Raw genomic sequence first — 20,629 nt, 5'->3', positions numbered from 1 at the left:
GGAGAGTTTGCTGAACGCTGCAGAGACTTTAAATGGAACAAAATTAAGTAAACACATGATCAATATATGATCAATATATGTGGAAGCACCTTATGTCCACTGATAAGCAGGGTGGAGGATCTGTGATGCTGTGGGTCTTTKTTGTTCTTCTGTAAACCCAGGGAATTAGAYTGTTGTATGAAACACAAGTAGCAACCACGCAACCTATAAATGTGACACTGGCACCTATCTAAAGGTTCTGTACYCACTGATTTGTAAGACATTAGGCTAGATGGAAGGCGTGTTTCTTTTTAACCAGAAAGATGTTTGACGTATAAAAGGGAACATAATATGCTAAATTCACATTTTGCGTGTTTTTGTACTTCTATTTGAGTTTCTYCTGCTTCTAAAAACAGGTCAAGTACTTAAAAACCACCAAACTGTTTGTTTTTTTGGCAACAAGTTAATGTTATTTTTTGTGTCTGCAAAAATGAGCCGTTTCAAAAACCTCCAGGTCGTTGAGTCACAATCAATGGGCCCTGACAACCCCAGCGAAGGCCAACCCATCACCTAGCAACCCAAGCGGAACTCCAGCACCGTAGATCAGCTTGTTGTTACAAATATATGCAATGGCTGCTGGAAAAGACAAATGTTTTGTTGTTGACTTATACTTTGTTGATTTATCCTTCCTTAAACCTCTTGCTGMATTTTTGTTGGTTGTACAGGAGGCTCCACTTTTGCTTTTCTAAGGGGTACCGATGTATAATTGTGCATCTCTTTGCAGCCATTTTCACGTGTGACTGTAAACGTTGAGTTTGGGGGGCGTGGCCAGCAGCAGCTTATCTGGATTTAAAGTGACAAGAGGCCCTAAATCATCTCATTGTGAAAGGAGCTCAAAATATGCAGAAATAGCTAAAGCCTCACTATCTAAGAATGAAAAAAAAAGTACATATTTTGTTTAGCCCGTAGCTATCCTAGTCTTTCCATGCTAGCTAGGTCACCTTTACACCTTATACTCACAAGCCATCACTGACTAAAGTCTCTAAGCAGAGAMTTTCCATTGGGAGAATCAGAATTAGAAGCTGTGAAATCCCAGTCTGGRGAGACTGTGGGGAAACTGCAGAGAACCTTTGAACTATAAGAAGCTTAGAGTCTTGGTAAGGTCCGAACAACACTTCATTGTTTCAGCTGTGCATAGAGAGAGCTGAGGGCAGACATGCTGAAGGAGACCAGGTCTGGGTAAAGAAACGTACGAGACATTTGATCAAAGTTCTTCTCTTTAGTTTTGTCGTTGTTGTCGTTGTTGAATTTGTTGAACTCTTGCCCCTCCTCCGTCTTCTATCAGTTCCCTCTCTTTGCCGCTCCTTCCTTCAGGTCGGGAGTATCCACCGGCAGTTCCTCCACTTGCAGGTCGGCAGAGGGCGTGGCCATCAAGCAGCCGAGCAAAAATCGCATCCGTCGCCAAACCAACCGACTCTCYGGCGTCTTCCACCGCAACCCCGTGCCTACATCGGGCTCCATGGCGCTGACGGCGGGACTCCGGTCGTCAAGGTCCGTCCAAGTCAGGAAGAGCAGCAGTAGGTCACTTTGGTTTTGTTTTCTCCCTGAGATTCTGATGCCGATATTTCCACTGTGGAAGATATTYGTGATGTATTAATAGGTTTTGAACTTGTTTGTATTCATAACAGCAACAGGCTTTAATTTTAGATGAACAAAAAGAGGAATATATAGAGTGCGCATGTATTTAGCCACCTTTATCCCAATTCCCTTAAATTTACGAGCTATCTAAACGTTTTGTCTCGTGAGCCAAAATCGTCGAATCGAAAGTAGTTGTTGGGTAAAACTAATCATTGTTTTATCATTTTATTTGAGTGTTTTATCTAAATGTGTTCAGTTACCCAACTGGATCTGACCAGTTATTCTTTAAGGTTCTTTCTTTATCTATGATGTAATTTCCTACWCAAGGGGTCCATCTGTTCTGTTATCTCAGCATTGTTCTACTGAAGAAGGTCATCAYAATAAAAGCCAATTCCCAAGCAGAGTTGAGCAGAGCTCACCAATCTTTGATCTCGAGCAGGTTAGAGGTTGTGGATCTCTCCTTTTGCAAAGTAAGGCATAAAAACCTCATTGGTCTTGTGTCTGGTTCTTTACAGGTCTTGAGCTAATTTTAAAAACCTCAACAATAGTCGCGAGCTAAATAATAACAATAATGATAATAATCGCAAAAATGACAGATTTTTTTGTCTTTTCTTTTTGCAGAAGATTGATGTTATTCATTCTAGATACAAAACTTAAAGAGGAATATAATGTTTGTTTTATTTTATTCTACAAATGTTTTCCAATTCTGTTGGGCTCAATAGTACAATTTTATTGTCAGTGTTAGAAAAGGATTTGGGATGCTTTMTTTCAAAACACTTGCCATATTTAGCCAAGTTCAATAAATTAAACAGCAGGGGAAAATAACAAAAAAGTTTAAACATTTTTAATTTGAATTTAATGTGACAACAATARATCACAATTCTTATCGTGATAAGAAATGTATCATGATAAACGATGCGATAAATGCCCACCCTTAATATCATATTCTTGTGTTAGAATGGCCCAGTCAATACCCGGATCTAAATCCAATAGAGAATCTGGGCAAGACTTAAAAATTGATGTTCAAAACCACCCGTCCTTCGGCCTGACTGAGTTTGAACTATTTCGCAAAGTATAATGGTAGAAACTGATACACAGGGATTAAACACAATCGTTTTGGTAACATAAAAAAATGTGAAAAGAGAACCGAGTTYAGAACATCTCAATCTCCTACTTTACCCAAACAAAACCATCCATCTGAACTTTGTAAAACTGGAATACTTTACATGCCTTACATCATGTCTTCTGGTTTTGTTGCATATTCACCGCATAAAAGCAAACGTGACCTCGGCGCTTGTAAAAAACCAAGCAGTCTTTTTTTTCCTTTAAACCACATCTCAGACCCAGTGATGAATGTCCTTTTCCCCGTGTGGTCTCGCATCCGCAGTGTTCTCCGCGGAAGTCCTGCCGGAGGACGACCCGTCCGAGCTGTCCAATCAGATCACGGCCCCAGGGATCCTGAAGATCTTCGGGAACGAGATCTGTGAAGGGGCTCACTACAAGAGCGTCCTGGCCACCACGCACTCCAGCGCCGGGGAGCTCGTCAAGGAGGCCCTGGATCGGTGAGAACATGCGCCGCCATATGCGGGAGGGTGGTCTTGTGTTTCTGCTCGGGATGAGTTACGATCCCCCTCCGCGTGAAGCCCATATGCACTCAGAAAAATAAACTGCTGTAAGAGCATAAAAGTGAGAGCAGGAATTCCTCCATAATCACATGATCTGCGCTCAGCAGTAAGCTGTTCTGTTGGTCTAAAACTTCACCTGCCACTGGGCTGATCTGGTTGAACAGGGCTGTAAAAGTTTAGTTGTTTTTTTTCGTTGTGACTTTTTGTTTGTCTAATTCATTTTGTTTTAATTAGTTTTTAGAGTGTGTTTGCTAGTTTTTATTAGTTCAATATTGTTTAGATCAGAGGTTCCCAAACTGTGGGGCGCGTCCTTAGAATGGCCAACTCTGTTATTCCTATGTCAATTTGATACAGTAGGGGCTTCCACGCGTCCCATATCTGTCTCCCCTGTCACTTTTATCAGCAGTTAAAACTGTTTAATCCGTTGTTGACATGTGGTAACCTGTTTTTCCGAGCCTCCTTTAAACGCAACATGAGCGCTACGACGCTCGCTCTGGGTTTACACCTGTGCGCGGTGAAGGAGACCTGCTGCTGCTGCTGCTGTGCGGAGCCAAGCAGGTGTGTTAGAATCATGGCAGCAAACCAGCAAAACGCAAAGAACTTTTCACAGTTTTTTTCCCCAAACTAACAGACTGTTGAGTAAAGCTGTTGGATGAAGATAATGTTAGCTAAAAGATGACTAGCTAATATCAATACATCACCTTAAGCTTAACAAGTAGCCTGTAGGCTACTGATGTTGTCTATGTTCAGCTAWGTACATTCATTTTGCCCCCCAAAAAAGTCGTTCCCCCCACCACCCTCCCCTGCTCGCACAAGTCGTTCAACTAGACAGCTATTTGTAATCCATAAGGGGGGCCCAGAAAATGTTTGGAACCCACTGGGGGGGGGGCAGGAGAAAAAGTTTGGGAACCACTGGTTTAGATTTTAGTTGATGTAGAAGAAGTTTGAGTTTTTTCATATTTTGATCATTTCTAGGTGCAGAATTCGAACAGGTCAAAGTAATGTATTGTGATCATGTATACATTGATTGGGTAATAAATACTCAGCAGAAGATGCCATTTAAAAAAATGTATTTAATTATTGTTGAACGACCAACTAACTCTGGTGTTTTGCCCGAATTTTTGCCGTCATCATTTTGCAGTAAGTGTCGCTAAAAGGAGCAGCGAGTGCAGTAATTTGCAGACAGCTCACAGTTATAGTTTCCCCCCATTAATTATCATTTTTATTTATTTCAGTTAACAAAAATGTCTCCTCGATTTTAGTTTTTTTTATTTTCACTTGTTTCAGGTAATAATAATAACCTTTGGTTGGGAAAACATTATGTGATTTCAGGGATTTTTTTCTTTTACTCAGCATATTCAGATAAGTTTTGAATTTACTCGACAGAACTGTTTAGAAATTTACATGGRCGTTCGTTTTGATCTTTAAACCTTTAATTCCCCTTTCATTGGAGATGACAGAGTTTATTTAAAGTGACAGCCTCATGCATTTTCAAGGCACATGGTGCCATTTTATATCATTATCAATCAACTATTTTACCTTCAGTTATAAAAATGCTGCATATGTCAAACATAACTTAAAAGAAATTTGACTTGACGCCTTGAAATTGGGTCGCTGTCTCTTTAAGAAGTTCCTGCTATTTCTGAATCTCTGCCTTCAGGAAGTTGTTACGTTACAATGACATACGTACGTATGTATGTATGTATGTATCAGGGTAACATTTACTGTATTTTAGTCAGTGTAGAGCAGAGAAAAATCCAGATTAAATTCAGGCTTTTACTTCTAATTCTTCCTCTTTTTTTCTTTTAATTGAGTTCGTATGCTTCAACCTGGAAAAATACCAGGTCAAATGCATCATTAAAAAGCTAAAATGAMATTTTAATTTGCGCCCATGCATACTTACAAAATGAATATGAGTAAACTTGGCAAAAAAAATAAAAAATACACTGATTTATTTAAGATGGAACTTAAATTTAACTTAAGCACAAAAGAAAAAACAGAGTCTCATAATTTTAAGGCTGCTTAAAGGTCAGCTTGTTCTAGTGAATTAAAGCTAAGGTCCGCCTAACCAGATGCTTCTGTTTATAATAATCGAACACACAGCAGGCTGTGTGTGTGTGTGTGTGTGCACAAAGAAGTGGAGTTCTGATCGGCCCAGTCCAAACCACAGACTTGTGTGAAACACAGCCAGCGATGGSCCAGACTCTGAGGCCGCCTCTGTCTGTCATTCTTAGGTTTCATTCAGACGCACAACAGGATGATTAATGGCGGCCGGATTCAGTCTCTAAAGAYGAGACGGACGAACGACCCGGTACCAAAGAGAGGCTGGTGGCAGGAACATTTAGGACTTAGCTAACACAAAGCAAGTGAAGTTTAGCTHAAAATCAACTACTTTTTTTTWWAATGCTAGGCTAACGCTAGCATGTTTTATCTCTGTTTTGATATGACTGATCGATAATACTTCTTATACTTCTTACGTCATTATAGTTCCAGTTATTATTTGTGTATGGGGGCAAAAAAAATCTAGAAAAAGTTGATAAAAATTGATCTACGATTTGATCTGTGCAACATTTAGCAGCTCGTGTTTTGACTGCTCTCTTTTTCCCTCGGTGGAGTGATAGGAAAGTTCAACAGTCTCTGTTTCACTGGAAATGTTGGTATAAAAACTAAAARAAAAATGCTTTTATTATTAGGATAAATAAAGATTTGCAAGCGGTGCACAAAAATATGCAGTGGTCATAAAAAAGCAACGAGGCGCAACTGATAAAATCTCAGACCAACAACAGGCATCAGGAGATGAAACACTATAAACACAATCATTTAAAAAAATACCCTGATTTGTACTTTTCTGATGCTGGTGATACTGGGATTAAGTAATTAAGTAGTTTACAGGAGTGGACAGGAGGTAAAGTGYTGTTCCTGTGAAGCTCTAGTTTCTTTGTTTTTTGTTTTCTAATGAAGGTTTGGTCACTTTCTATCCATCTGAAATGTCCAGAYACAAAAAGTCATTACGGGACGTTCAGGAATGCAAGTAGACCGTCTTATGTATACACGAAATTTCAGTTAGAGGTGTACCGATTCACTTTTTTCACTTCCGATACCRATATCTGAGTTTTTTTTGTTTTTTATATAGATGTGTTTATTAATTTTTTGCTTAAGAACAACAATACAACACAAAACAAAAGCTCAGCAGTGCAACCCAAAGGACAGAAAAATAAAAATAAAAGATAGGAGGTGTACATATTTTCATTATTTTATAGTCCAACTCTAAGAATTTATAAATACTCCAGTGCGTCCAACGCTGTCAGTCTTAGAGCGRACGAGGCATGTCAGAAAGTCAAGAGGGATATATTCCAAAATAAACTTCTTCCACCCAGAAATAGTAGGAGACTTATCGGAAATCCACTGCAACAAAATATTCTTTTGAGCACAGAAGATTAGGACGTTACATAACTTTGATTTTGAATGTGTTTACTTAGTGGACCGAGGCGAAGAGACACTGGATTGAGATCAATATTAGTTTTGATAATTTTCCTCGTCTCAACCAGAACAGATTGATATCTGAACTTTCTTTCAAAAGGTGCAAAAAGAGCAATTAGGAATTTGAAATGTAATGTAAAATAAGTAAAGCATGGCGTCGTTTGGAGCACAAAGGATAGAATTAGATTGAATAGATCTGCCCTGATCGATCAGGCACATTGTCATCGATACCCGATCTAAAATGTTTTCAATATCGGGACCGATACAGATATTATATTGGATTTTTATTACTGATTTCAAGTAAAACTCACATATTACATCTATTTATTACACATACAGTAAGATATTTCCAGCCTTTATTATAATTTTAATCAATATGTCTTGCAGATAATGAAAACCCAAATTCAGTGTCTCAGAAAGTTAGAATATTGTACAAAAGAAAAAAAGAAAAAAGTTGAGTGAAAGGAAAAAATGTGGTGGTAAAAGGTGGATCAAAAACAGTTATAAGTACTGCCTTGAGAAGCTGCCTAGAGAAAAATTTGAATGTTGTAAAAGAGAAAATCTTTTTTTGTCTATTCATAGAAAGTTGAGTGGAAGGAAAAAGTGTGATAGGAAAAGAAAATGAGTGACAATATTTTCTGACTCATTTCTTTTATCAGRATATTCAAAAACGTTTGAGCTGGGCAAGATTATGAAAGTAACAAATAAAATAATTAAACTTCAGATTTATTCAGACTCTCTGTCTGATTGTGAGATTCATTTGATGACCTGAAATATTCAAGTGTGACAAAATGGGCAAAATCTGTTTAAATCCTGTGAAGATATTTTTCATTCCCGTGTCTCGTGAGGARGAGTGTAGCCATTTTGAATGCGTCCATCTGATGCAGGTACGGCCTGAGGAAGGAGGAGTCCGAGTCCTACGTCCTCTGCGACACCATCGGCTCCATCGACAGCCGCCAGTGGAGGACGGAGGGCTTCAGGGTCGTGGGCGACCACGAGAAACCTCTCCTCCTGCAGTCGCTATGGAAACCCAGAGAAGGCTTGGCGAGACGTTTCGAAATCCAGCGGAAAAGTTTGATAGAGGAGAAGACGTCGAAGGAGAGGGACACCGTCACTGCCGGTAAAAACTGCAGGCCCTTTTGGGCCGATTGCTTCGCCACATCCTGACTCCATCAGGCGACACGAATGAAGCTCCGCTGGCTTCAAAGCCGGTTCTCACAGTGAAGCATTTGGGTTTTCCTGAGAAAACCGGCCAAAGCCTGGCAGTCTTGTTTTCATTCTTTTGAATTTCAGACTCATGGCTGGATTTGATTCTTTCATGACAATGAATTTTTAGTAACAGCCTAATGGGTTTTGCAGATGCACGGCRATTTAAAGACCGTTTTTTGTTTTCCCCCCAGCGTCACACCCTCTCTGTGTCATGCTTTATTGTTAGAAACAAAAAAAGGCAACACAAAACAAATAAAAACATTGCAGAAACACTGGCTCCACAGATAAGTACGGATCGTGTGGCACGCCTGAAAAACACCCGGACGTTCCCACAGATGGTAGCGTCAAGGTGCTGGGTTGATTTGCTGATGTTTTTGTGTCAGTCATTTCTAGCAGAGGCTCCTGGGTTTACACAGCTGTGTTCACATCTAAGWGTGTGTCCGGTTTTGTGTTTTGCTTTTATGAACGGCGCACGCAATGTGGTACGGCGCTCCGTCAGTGTCCGCGTGTGGATTGGTTGGGGTTAGGGGTTGTGGTTCCCTGCTGCGGAGCTGAGCTTTTTTCCCTTTAATTTCCATGAGCGCTGCCTCTGTTTCCACTGAGGTCTGCTTCCTGAGTGGGGCTTCTTCTTGTTGACTCTGGCAGCAACACCCCCTCACCTTGCCGCAGGAAAACACGGGCGTTGCTCTGTCATCACATTCCATCGACCTTTCGCCTCATGATGCGGTTCAATTCGCTCATCGTTTTCAATCAATCAATCAACTTTATTTGTACAGCACATTACAGCTAAAGGGCAGAATGAAGTGCTTTACGTCATACAAACCCACATAACAAAAAAAATCAATCACTGATTGAGAAACTGGTAAATTTCTTTGAATGTTATTTGTCAAAATCATCAGTAAAATTCAAATAGGTTGGTCAATATTCCATTAATCGTGTTTCAAATCAACCCTAAACAGGTAGGCTTTTAGTTTTGATTTAAAGAATCTCAGTGTTTTAGCTGCTTTGCAGTTTTCTGGAAGTTTGTTCCAGATTTATGATGCATAGAGGCTGAATGCTTTTCTCCGTGTTTGGAGGTCTGGAAGGTTGATAAAGCAACAGCAGATCTTTAATGTATTGTAGTGCTAAGCTGTTCAGTGATTTATAAACTAGCAACAGTATTTTAAAGTCTATTCTCTGAGTTACAAGGAGCCAGTGTAGGAACTTCAGGACTGGTGTGATGTTCTCTGTCTTCCCTCCAGCAGCAGCATCATTCTGAATCAGCTGCAGCTGTCTGATATTTTTAGGGAGACCCATAAAGACACTGCTGCAGTAATCAACTTGACTAAATATAAACGCATGGATGAGTTTCTCTATATCTTCCTTGAGCATTAGAACTTTAATCCTTAAAAAGTTCTCCTTAAAATGATAGAAGGCTGACTTTGTAACTGTCTTTATGTGGCTCTAAAGGTTCAGTTTCAGAGTTATTTACTTCCGCCCACATCAGGTATCAATGCCCAGGCCCGGAAGCTGCAGAAGAGCCGATCCAGGGTCACCTCCTCCCTTGTGGAGAGGACTCTGGGTCGCAGTCAGAAGCTCTGGAGGAGCAAAAGTGAGATGGATCTGTTGGACGGCGGGGACAAAAGCGACGGGAAACGCGACGCGCGAGCCAAGAGTCTTCGCGAGAGCCTCGGCCACTCTTCAGTCCACAGCCGGGAGTCCCTGGAAAACGGCCCCCGACTGATTGACATTTGCAGCGCRGAGACGCCCTTCGAGGGGGACGGCGGGACGGCGTCTAAGACAGAGAACCTCTGTCCGCCGAGGGGCGAGCGCGAGGGAGAGGAGTCGGAGAGGGAGGAGACGGAGAGCAGCGACGATAACACCACACAGTATTCCATTCACCCTCCACATGACTGCCCGTACCTGCTGCTGCTGCAGGGCTGGAGCCTCACGCAGGTACGTGGCCAATCACAGCTCAGCAACGCAGGGGGGGGAAAGGCGTGTGGCCGTCATGCCACGGCTATTATAGTTACCTGAAACTAACGGAAATATTGAGGAAAACATTATTAACTGAATTAAATTCAAATGGTAATTAATAGAGAAAAACTGTAACTTACTGGAAGCATATCGTGTTTGTAAAACTAAAATGTACTAAAATTATAGATGTAATATTTGTTGTTTTTGTGTTTATGAATCTATTTATTAGCCTTTCAGAACGATGGGAAATTGATATTTTTCCCCCCACACAAGCAGTAGTGGGCAAATTATGATTCTCCGTACTGTTTACATGCAAACATTTATGCTAGTCTGTAAAATGACGACAGCAAAAGTTRGGAGAAAACATCAGAGTCAGTTGGTTATTCAACTAAAATGAAATATATTTTCTGAAAATGGTATCTTTGGTTGAATCTTYATTAGTCAATCTATGCTTACATAATCACAACACATTACTTTGACCCTGTTTGAATTTTGCACCTAGAAGTTATGAAAAAAACAAACTGCAACTAGAAAAAGTTTCGATCTACTTAACACTCTAAAAGCTCATTGAAACTGACTGAATTAGTCAAACAAGAGTAACAACAAAATAAAACTCAACTGTAATTAAAAACCTAAAACTATTATAACTCTGCGTCACACCCGTGGTGGATGTGGGTGTTTTAACACTGACATTTTATGGAGTTTTGCTGTAAAGCCTCATTTCTGTGGCATTGTCTTTGTGCCACCAGACTGACAGCGAAACTTATGTGAGCGTGTTTACTTGTGTAAACAGAAGAATATCTTGCAGCGTGGAGCGTGCAAACATGGTTGTGGTTTAAAGGTTCATGAAGAAACCAATAAACCATTTTAAAAAAACTTAGGTTTTTTATTTTTTKAGTTTTTTTCAAGACAATTTGGATTTCTACCAAATGAAGTCCATTGAAGTTAACAGATTTTGCTCGTCTCTAGCTTAGAAAGTGAAAACTTTTGTGTTTGCTAATCAGWGGTGTTGATTACTTAGCACAGTGGAGTCCAAACTTTTATCAACGAGGGACAAAATTACCAAAGCACCTGGAGGCCACAACAAATCTTTGAATAAAATGTTTTAAAAATTTAGTTTTTTTAATTTAATWWAATTKTATCTGCTAAAAAATAAACAAACTGCTAAGGCTTTGCAGGTTGTTTCCCCTCAGGTTACATGAGGTAAAGATTGTTCCATGGATTAAGAAGTGGCACAAGACTCAAGATYTGAATCTTGTGCCAAGACTCATTTGAATCTTGTGCCAAGACTCAAGATTTAAGTAAGTTACAGTAAGTTATTTAAAGGAAAGTTATTTATTCCTTTAAATAACTTACTTCCAGAAGTTATTTAAAGGAAAATTATATATAAATATATGTAAAATATATTTTTGTCATGCAAATACCAAATTTGGTAGGAATTATTAATCCTAATAATTCCTAATGYCACTAATAAATTCAAATTAGTGACATTATTGTGAAATAAGTGTGCATAATAGTAGTTAAATAACTTTTTGGGTCTTAGTTTTTATTTAAAAATTGAAATAATGAAAAAAGGACCTTAAAGGAGTCTATAAAATCCATTAATTACAATAATTCAAATATAGCTTAGTATTGCAAAATTACAAAAAAATGTAGTTCACTATCTGAACACTAGATGGCAGCAAAGTGGTTCAAATATGACCTTTTATATAAAAAGGGTAGAGCACGACTTAAATTTAAGTCCCAATTTCTGCTGCTAGCTAAAGTTACGCTGACTTCATCCGACATTTAATACTTTTCCCCTCATCAAAACAGACGTAAAGGACGTCTTTAAAATTTTGTGTTTTCAGAGTTTTTGTCATTTGACAAAGYCAGCCAGGCAAACTGGAGCTGTCATTTAAGCAAAGCAAAACCAGTTACTGCTTGTCAGTACGTTTAAATTAAAGTCTGCCACTTCAGCTTACTGACTGCAGGAAAGCAACTTTTGTGAACCTTGCTAGATACAGAAGCGTTAATATCCATTTATCAGAGAAACACACGAAAAGAATTATGCTGGTTGAGTGAAGCGACAGTGACGGAGCCAGCAGCTGTGCAGAGGTCAGCAAAAGAATAGAGTCAGAACACGGATCAGGAAACAGAAAGAGTCGATCCTGACTCTGCTTCCTGTCTGGTTACCAGGGCTTCTCTAACTGTGGATAAGTACAACTCTACACAAAACTACTTGCAAAGACCGACACACATGCACTCACACACRCTTATGTATCAACTAGAATAAGGAGATTTTAATTGTGCGTCAGTTTCCCAGAAGGCCCTGTACAGTAAGCTACCCCTGAGGAACGTGATTATGCAGCTGCTTTGCCARTTTCAGCTCAGCTGGTTTAATCTGAAAAAATAACAAGGAGTGACACAATTATCTCATTATAATCACTATGATCAGCGCTCACTTTATTTAAGGAGACATTCTATGTTAAAAGCAGTTTGACGTTCGAATCATAAGAACTATTCAAGATTAAAACACGTTTTCCAGTTTAGCTTTGATGGTGAAGTCCATCCTAGTCCACATCAAACTTTCTGCTTCATGCTCTTCTTTGCAAATGAATTGTTTTAATTCGGTTAAATCATATCTGACACAAGGACAAGCTTTGATTAGGTCACTCCAAAATATTTTTTCTACCATTTATAAGTGAACTTGCTGATGTCCTTTGGATCATTGTCCCAATGCACAACCCAACATTGTTCTAGGTTTTTTTGTAGATCTTTCTCAGTAGGGGATGACTTGAATTTTATTGGGAATCCGATTTTATCTTTAGCTAAAAAATAAAAATTCTGTCAATACTAAGTAAATATACCTAGACCTACATGTCTGTATAGTTGTGACAAACACRTTTTAGTTTGCTTTACCTCYCCGAAARGCCATAAACGTCCAATYGAGGTGCAAGATTAGGTGTTTGGTTCCTAGTATTGGAATCCCTAAGCAAACCTGTACGAGAGCCCCGTGTTCAGAAGTAGTTTTTCAGAGACGCTCCATACAGATAAACAACATCTGTGACTGACCGTTAATCTCTCCTCTCAGGACTTTATCATCTACTTGCTAGCTGCACCACACATTCTTATCGGCCGACGCGGTGAGTGCGAAGATGAGCCGAGTGTAGACATCGTCCTCTTTGCTGACGACATCCTTCCGAGCCACTGCTCCCTTCACCGCCACGGCGTCGGCAGCCCCATCACGCTCTCCCCTTGCAAAGACGCCGCCATCTCCAGGAACGGCAAAGCCGTGAAAGACGACGTGCGACTGAGCTCCGGTGACATMATCGGACTGGGAAAGCATTACCTGTTTCTTTTCAGGGATCCCCWACCTTCAGTGAACAAGGTGAGACGGTCTTCGACGAAGACGGCCGAATGAATCCAGTTGTTCACCGCAGACCTAAAAGAAGAAGAACTCAGGAGACGTCATRCTTCTTTTCTGTTTCTCAACTACAGCAAGAAAGCGATGCCTCTCCTGAACCAACGTTGTCTGCTGCTYCGTGGATAATGTGTCTCAGCCCTCCTGCGGCGGCAACCATCCACAGTACAGCAATGATCCACTGCATCCCAAACTGCACAGACTTCCGAGGTTCTGCCTGCAAGCGGTCTCCCAACAAAGGCCCACCCTTTCTAACGTCACCCAGAGGCCACATCCTGACTTTGAGCTACAGGGTTGAGGATGAAGATCGTGTCGTCAAGGAGATCTTTTCTATGGACGGCAGCAGCATCACTGACGGAGCCCCACTGACTGTCTCCTTTCTGCTGAGCCTGTGTCTCCAGTACGCCACGGCTTACCTTCACACCTCAGACCTACGGAGGCTCCTGCTGCTGAGCGCGAGTGAAGTCCAGAGTGCCACGTGGGTGAGTTTGTGGTTAGAGAGGTTGGAAACCAAGTGAGACGCRTWAAATTTCAGAGCGTGTTTGGGTTGGCTGTTACTGCCATATAAACTTTGTGAAGCTGATTGTTTTTTTATGTGCATTGGTTTTCCCCAACATTTTCACACAGACTATGGCTATAGTGCCTACATTCTTGTTTGGCAAAGWTATGTGGATCTTTGTCAAGAGGCAGATTGTAGAAAATAAAAAAGYTMCGTCTGGTTTTAAACAATCTCTTCTTCATCAAACGTGTTGTGTCTTGGTGATGTGATCATTGCAAACGCAGCAGAAAAACTGCAGTTGCAGCATCACAGCTTGTTTCTCAGTAATTATCGTCTCACTGTGAATCATTTGGCCAACTCTTGAGATCCTTCTTGCTGGATTACTCTTGGCTGAAGTCAAAGAAGGATGTGTCCGACAGAGGGCAGGTAATGCAGATTTGTTGCATATTGGTGTATAGATGTTGCACTGGTTTTATTTATTTATTTATTTATTTATTTATTTTTTCCTCTTCATTTTGATTTTTTATAATTTTAACTTTTTTTCCCTTCAGCTTTTTTCCTCATTATTTTGACTTTTTGTTCTCATTTTGGCTTTTCTCCATGTCTTTTCTTAGTTTTTCTCACCAGTTCATCTTTTTTCAAAATCATTCTGGCTTTTTATTTTTGTCATTTTAACTTTTTTATCATCTCAATCATTTTTCCTCATTGTTTTGACCTTTTTTATGATCAGTAATTTTTTTTTCTTGTCACTTCAATGTTTTTCTTGTCATTTTAACTTTTTCTGGTTATTTTGACCCTTTTTCCTCATAATTTTGACCTTTCTCTTTATTTTGACTTTTTTTCAACATTTTGACTTTTTTTCTTGTCATTTTGACTTTTAATCACTTTAAATTTTTTTTGTTTTGATTTCAATTTTTTTTTCACCACACGTTTGCTGTGTCCACATCATGACTTTAGGRAAACTGCAAACATGATTTGTTATGGCTTTCTTTCAACGCTGACTTGTTTTTTTCTTGTCACTTTTCTAGATTTGTGGGGAAACACAAATAAAACCTGCTCTGTCAGTGTACTTTTCTACCTGAGCTGTGGATCTCTGCAGTTCCTCTGACTAACRTTCTGCTTATTAACCCTTTCAGTTTTGGGGACAGCCACGTCTCAGTGACTTTGCAGTTGTGCCGTTCTTTTCTGCTTTTAGATCGTGGACTAGAAGCTCAAGGCATGAGAATAACTTTGTGACTCACTATTTTAAAGTTGTTTTATCGGTTACTGCTTTCAGCGGAGGAAATAAATCTGAGTAAAACGTACCATGACATAAAAACACTCACTGCAGTTTATCTCTTCGCCTCATGCAGGATTGCACTACGAAGCTAGCTGCTGTTTATCCTGAAGAGTAAGCTCTACCTTTTTATTTCCAGTATCCCTTCGTCCTGCCATTTCATCAAGGACATTTCAGAATGTTTTGTWTTTGTCTTGCAGTGAAGGTTCAAACCACGAAGTGCGCAGCCTACATGATGTAATTTCGGGTTTGCGCCCCCTGGTGGTGTGGATGGCCAACGCCCTGGAGCTGCTGCAGTTCATTCAACATCARCTGCCTCTTATTCTGGAGTGGAGAAACTGTAAGGAGGAGCAGCGGAGGGAGGATGGAGACGGGGAAGACGATGAAAGCAAAGTATTGGAGAACTTAGGTCGGTGGCATTGCTGATGCAGTTAGCTAATGTTTCGTATGTTAAACTCAAATATGGAAATTATCGTCAATGTGCTTTTTCAGCAATGTTGGAGCTTCGCCTGTCCTGCATTCGTTCAGCCAGCGAGGAGACGATGGCCGTCCTKGAGGAAGTCATCTTGCTGGCCTTTCAGCAGTGTGTCTACTACATCACCAAGGTAAYAGCTGACTTCACAGTCACTTCTTAATTCAATGYTACTGCAGATTCAGGCAGCTCCATCCTGTTTTAAAATGTGTTGCCRGAGACATTAATATAATCARACASGYKYWGAGAAWAAAGGGTTTTGGTGAGTCACTTTTAYAGCTTTTTAACRTCCTGGGTGACTGTACTGTTAAGMTACACTGGGTGCATTGTGGCAGAGCAGATAGGAAACACAGCAAGAGCCTTTGTGTGTGTGTTTGTGCTTGTGTATGTTGGAGAATGGATGCCATTTATACTGCATGAACTATGTCACAGTATATTCTTTCACTTTAAGCTGACTCACTGAAAAAGAATTGCAAAGCTAAAATGAAAAGCTTTGGTGGAAATTACATGAAGTAATCTGCTATAGAGTTTTTCTGGTCTAGTAAATTCACTTTAAAACCCACATTTTGAAATCCACAGCTGAGATGGGAGGACATTTATCATTTGTGCACTCCATAGATCTGTACTTTAGGTGGAAGATGATGGGGYGTTTATTGACAGAAAACCTTAAAAACWTCCTGTTTGCAGTTTGCCATATGTAGGCGTTAGAGCAAACGTGGAGAAAGGTTATATGGTCAGGTGACAAAAAGAACTAATTCTCTTTTTTTTAAGGCTACAAGCTAGCCTTAATCCTAATCTGAACTGATGGGAATGCAACCCTGCCAAGAATTTAAGAAACAATTTGTGCTGTTTCCCACCAAACTTTCTGGCACTGACCCAAAAAACGTTTTACCAAACCGAGGCGAGACACTAGCGAGACACCAACGAGACAGCTCGCGGTTTAGGTTCAGCGCTACTTGCTTTTGTGGTTGTAGGAAATAATAAATTAGCCTAGTAAATCAGAAACTGTTTTCAACCCTCACCTGCTGGATAAAACTAAGCTATCGCCTATAAAAACAATCCTGCTGGTGGTAAAAAGCCAAAGACATAAAGACAGCCAGGTTAGCCATTTTCTCCAGGTTTAGTGCCTCCTAGGCTAAGCTAGGTGAAAGGTAAATCTCCATAGTGGGATTTCAGTTTCTTGTCATGGATAATATTTATAAACACAAACTGTCAGTTTGCCTTAATAGAAAATATTACATGAAGGCAACAGTTCAGAAAACTGCTGTAATACTCACTAACAAAAAGTATTAGATAGCACTGCTGTTGGGAAGAAGCTAGCTAGCTTTGGCGCTAACCTGAACCGACTGGAAGTCAACACTGTCATTTTCAAAAAGGATGCAGTGTTTGGGGCTGCAAGTGTATGTCATGAATTTTAAGCTTTTGAAATTAATGTTATTTTCCACCAAATTCTCTTTCAATGTCCAAAATAAAGTTTTACCAGACCAAGATGGGACATCTGCAAGACAACCTGCGGTTTAGGCTCAGCACCACATGCTTTTGTGGTTATAGGAAATAATAAATTTGCCTAATAAATCADAAACTGTGGCCAGCCCTTACCTACTGGATGAAATGAAGCTATCTGCTATAAAAACAATCCTGCTGGTGGTAAAAAGCCAAAGACATTTATCAAAAGGCAGCCAGGCTAGCCGTTTTCCCAGGCTTAGCGCTTGCTAGTCTAAGCTAGGTGAAAGGTGTGCCCAGTAGGAGGGATTTCAGTTTCTTGGACTGATCATGGACAATATTTCTAGAGTCAAACTGTCAGCTTGCCTTTAGAGAAAAGAGCATGTGAAGCCAACAGTATCCAGTTCTGCCCTTTTACACTGAAGCAGTACCACACCCATGGAAGCGTGCCCAGGAAAGTTTCAGACAAGTTTCCAGTGGAGCTGCCTAGGCGTGGGTGAAAACGCAGTCCAAAAAATACTATTGAACAGACTGGCCTATTTAAGTTCAAACAATGACCTTTACAAATGCTTGTTTGCCAGTCCCCCRTGGCAAATCAGAGTCCAATCGATTGGGRCCCGTCGTAAATTACACCGCTTCCACGGTCCTGGTTRCACCAGACTCGGCATTTGAAGAGCCGTGGGTGATGAGACCGAAGCCAAATCAAAGACACCATTAGCGGTTTGCCATAATGTTAGCAGCAGCCGAGTCAAGGTCTCACATGTTGTGCCAGCTGGAACTCAGATCTGTGCCTGATGCATCAGGTTACGAGCCTCCTRCATACTGTTGGGAAGACGGTGAGAATGCTGCGTCTTCAGAGAGAAAGCTATAGGAATTCTTCGATAAACGCAGTCCTGTAGGTTTGACTCAGCACATATTTGCTGAGAGCAGCGGCTGTGGTTATCTAACTACCTGCTCTTACATCCATACTGTACACACCACTGTTCTCTCTCAGGAAGTCAGCTTGATGAACCAAATGGTTTCCAGATGTGCGTTTGTCAGTTCAGCCATCAATAATCTAAATGTAAGGCTAGTAAAAATGCACATTTAAGAAAAAAAAAATCCATTACAGGGATTTGCAAGTATTCACTTACATTAAACTTTTGACTTTGTTGAGTTAGAACCACAGAAACATCAATACATTTTAATTGGGATTTTTTTACGAGACGTACCTAATGGAAGGCTAATGATTCATGGTTTTCAGCATTTTTATAGGGGCAGCGTCATGTTAAATTGACTTTTTTGAGCTTTACGTCATATCATGTTTTGATTTTATTCCGTCATGAAGACGCAGCTTTTCCTCGGAGCTGCAGTGTCCAAGYTTGTGTCTCACAGATCAGTGCTCCCTGAGACTCCTCTCTCCGCTCCTTCAGACTAGCCAGCAGCAATTAGCAGACACCTAGTCAAACTGTGCATCTGCTGAGCTCAAGAGACAAAGTATTTAACTCCCAATTTCAACTTCAAAACCACATTTTCTTTAAGTCATGTCAAAATGGGATATTTTGAGTGATTTTATTTTAACACACTCAACTAAATAAAAATTTTTCTGGTATAACCGTATTATTTTGTTTTGATAATAATCTTAATTAATAAGATTTATCAACAATTAGTTTTAAAAACAATATTACCAGCAAAAGTTGGAACCATTTTAGTGGAATTGAAAATAATTTTTTTTTAAATTTCATACGTTTAAGAAACAAATTTTAGCTCTTATGAAATTTAAATATCTAAAAATGTAAAGTTCGTGGCCTGCCAGTATTTGCTAGTAACAGCAACATTATCGAGACATATACAAGACAGGGTTATGTATCTGTTAAACAAAAATATGTTAAGAAAAACTAAATATCTGACAGATACCAGACTGTATCATTTTACTTCTGCATCAGTTTCACAAATTTTAATTTTGATACCTCTCAAGTGTAGTCACAAAAAACATTGGAGTTTGACAAACAGAGCAAAGAACAAATGCTTKTTAAAAATAAAACAAAAGTTTGACAGTGTTTGGAATCTGCTCCTCTGATATATTTTGTGGTTATTTTGTCAATACAAGGAAAATTGTATCGGCATGCATCGCAAAAGGCGCCACTGGTGAGCAAGTATTTCGGATGAAGAGACGTTTTGATGAATAAAAGGACACTACAAGCAGACTTGTGGGCAGACTGTGTTTATTTGTCTGTCACAGCGAATGCAGACGTAAGCAGACAATGCTTCGAGTTGTCTTTTTATGTTGGCCTTCAAACTAATGCGTGCATGTGGTCATCGGCGAAACCAGTGCTGCTGAAAATATAAATCCCCTCTGGCTCGTCTGCATTGAGCGACATTTTCCAAGCCAGTGTGTCTTTCCAAGATTGTTTATTGAAAAGCTCTGTCGTTTCCATTGTGTTTCACGCGGCCCGGCTCGGTTAATGCTGAGCTCAGCCTCGCCACGGGAACCTCGCAGGAACTATAAACGGAGCTGCTCGCACTGGATTCCTTCAGTGCTCTTCACTCAGCAGCCCTCTTTGGAGCTCAATGCCAAGAAGCCCACATTCAAAGCAATGTTCAACTGTTCAGGAATGTGGATCTACGGCTGGCACTAACCTCAGATACTTTGTGGGCATAGGAGTGAGATCTTAGGGGAAGGGGGATGTCTGTGTACAATTAGGCCGAACAAAGCTGTAGTTGTTCAGCCTCACTCTGAGGAACAGGAAAGACATTTGGAGGGAAAGGTGAAAATCTTAGAARTCCCGTTTTTCTTTATGTCTGGGACTGCTGCTTGCACTAAAGTAAACATGTATTAGCTATGTTTTAGTGACAGGCTTTGACATGCTTAAGTTATATATGGGTGGTCTGAAATTTGACCGGGAGGGTTGCATGCTTTAGTTTCTCCCAGCAATCGTATCATGTACCACGCAATGTTAACTTTTCCGGCCTCTAATTGAGCCACAGGAATTGTCAACAGTCTCCAGAGCTGCATGGATAAGTGAGTCACGTCGATTTTCTTTTCTGTCCAACCAGTTCTTGTACACAGTCCTTCCGAGTCTCCTGGACTGCAATCCTTTCAGGGAGAGTGCCGGAGACTGTGGTCGGGGCCTGGGTGGTAGCGGGATGCACGTCCCCGTAGAGATCAGTCAGATGGTGGAGGTTCTGGACGAGAGCTGGAGGCTGCTTTTAGACTGTCAGGTCCACCCAGAGGTCTCCTCTCAGCTCATTGGCTACCTCTTCTACTTCATAAATGCATCGCTCTTCAACTCACTCATGGAGAGAGGTACCTGCAAAAAGACACACACTAATTTCTGACATCAACACATAAAACGACAACATCAAGAGACATGAACCCTAGTGCCAACACATAGAAAACAACATCAGGAYATGGATACATCAACATTAACACATAAAAAACACCAGTATCAACACACAGAAAACACCAGTATCAATACATAGAAAACATCAATATCAATACATAGAAAACACCAGTATCAACACACAGAAAACACCAGTATCAATACATAGAAAACACCAGTATCAATACATAGAAAACACCAGTAGCAAGACATAGAAAACACTAGTTTAGACACATAGAAAACACCAGCATCAAGACATAGAAAACACCTGCATCAAAATATATAAA

At 40.2% G+C, this 20,629-nt stretch overlaps 1 protein-coding gene across 3 annotated transcripts in view; it reads left to right on the top strand.

Annotated features, from left to right (window-relative positions):
• Window positions 1-20,629, top strand: part of radil2b (Ras association and DIL domains 2b) — a 29,361-nt gene that overhangs the window by 2,494 nt on the left and 6,238 nt on the right. Inside the window, exons 1-11 of one of the 3 annotated variants that reach the window (XM_008437768.2) lie at window positions 893-1,228; window positions 1,354-1,556; window positions 3,005-3,179; window positions 7,610-7,842; window positions 9,418-9,866; window positions 12,961-13,257; window positions 13,368-13,772; window positions 15,142-15,179; window positions 15,266-15,474; window positions 15,558-15,670; window positions 20,017-20,266. In XM_008437768.2, coding sequence (XP_008435990.1) covers window positions 1,499-1,556; window positions 3,005-3,179; window positions 7,610-7,842; window positions 9,418-9,866; window positions 12,961-13,257; window positions 13,368-13,772; window positions 15,142-15,179; window positions 15,266-15,474; window positions 15,558-15,670; window positions 20,017-20,266 — 2,227 coding nt within the window. In that variant the 5' untranslated portion in view covers window positions 893-1,228; window positions 1,354-1,498. Of the gene's footprint in view, window positions 1-892; window positions 1,229-1,324; window positions 1,557-3,004; window positions 3,180-7,609; window positions 7,843-9,417; window positions 9,867-12,960; window positions 13,258-13,367; window positions 13,773-15,141; window positions 15,180-15,265; window positions 15,475-15,557; window positions 15,671-20,016; window positions 20,267-20,629 lie in introns of those variants that run through there. The other 2 variants (XM_008437767.2, XM_008437766.2) reach the window with 2 other exon arrangements.

This window comes from Poecilia reticulata, linkage group LG19, assembly GCF_000633615.1.
Source record: "Poecilia reticulata strain Guanapo linkage group LG19, Guppy_female_1.0+MT, whole genome shotgun sequence".
NCBI lineage: Eukaryota > Metazoa > Chordata > Actinopteri > Cyprinodontiformes > Poeciliidae > Poecilia > Poecilia reticulata.
Note: the sequence above shows the minus strand (reverse complement) of the source record. Positions and strands in the feature narration are given on the sequence as shown.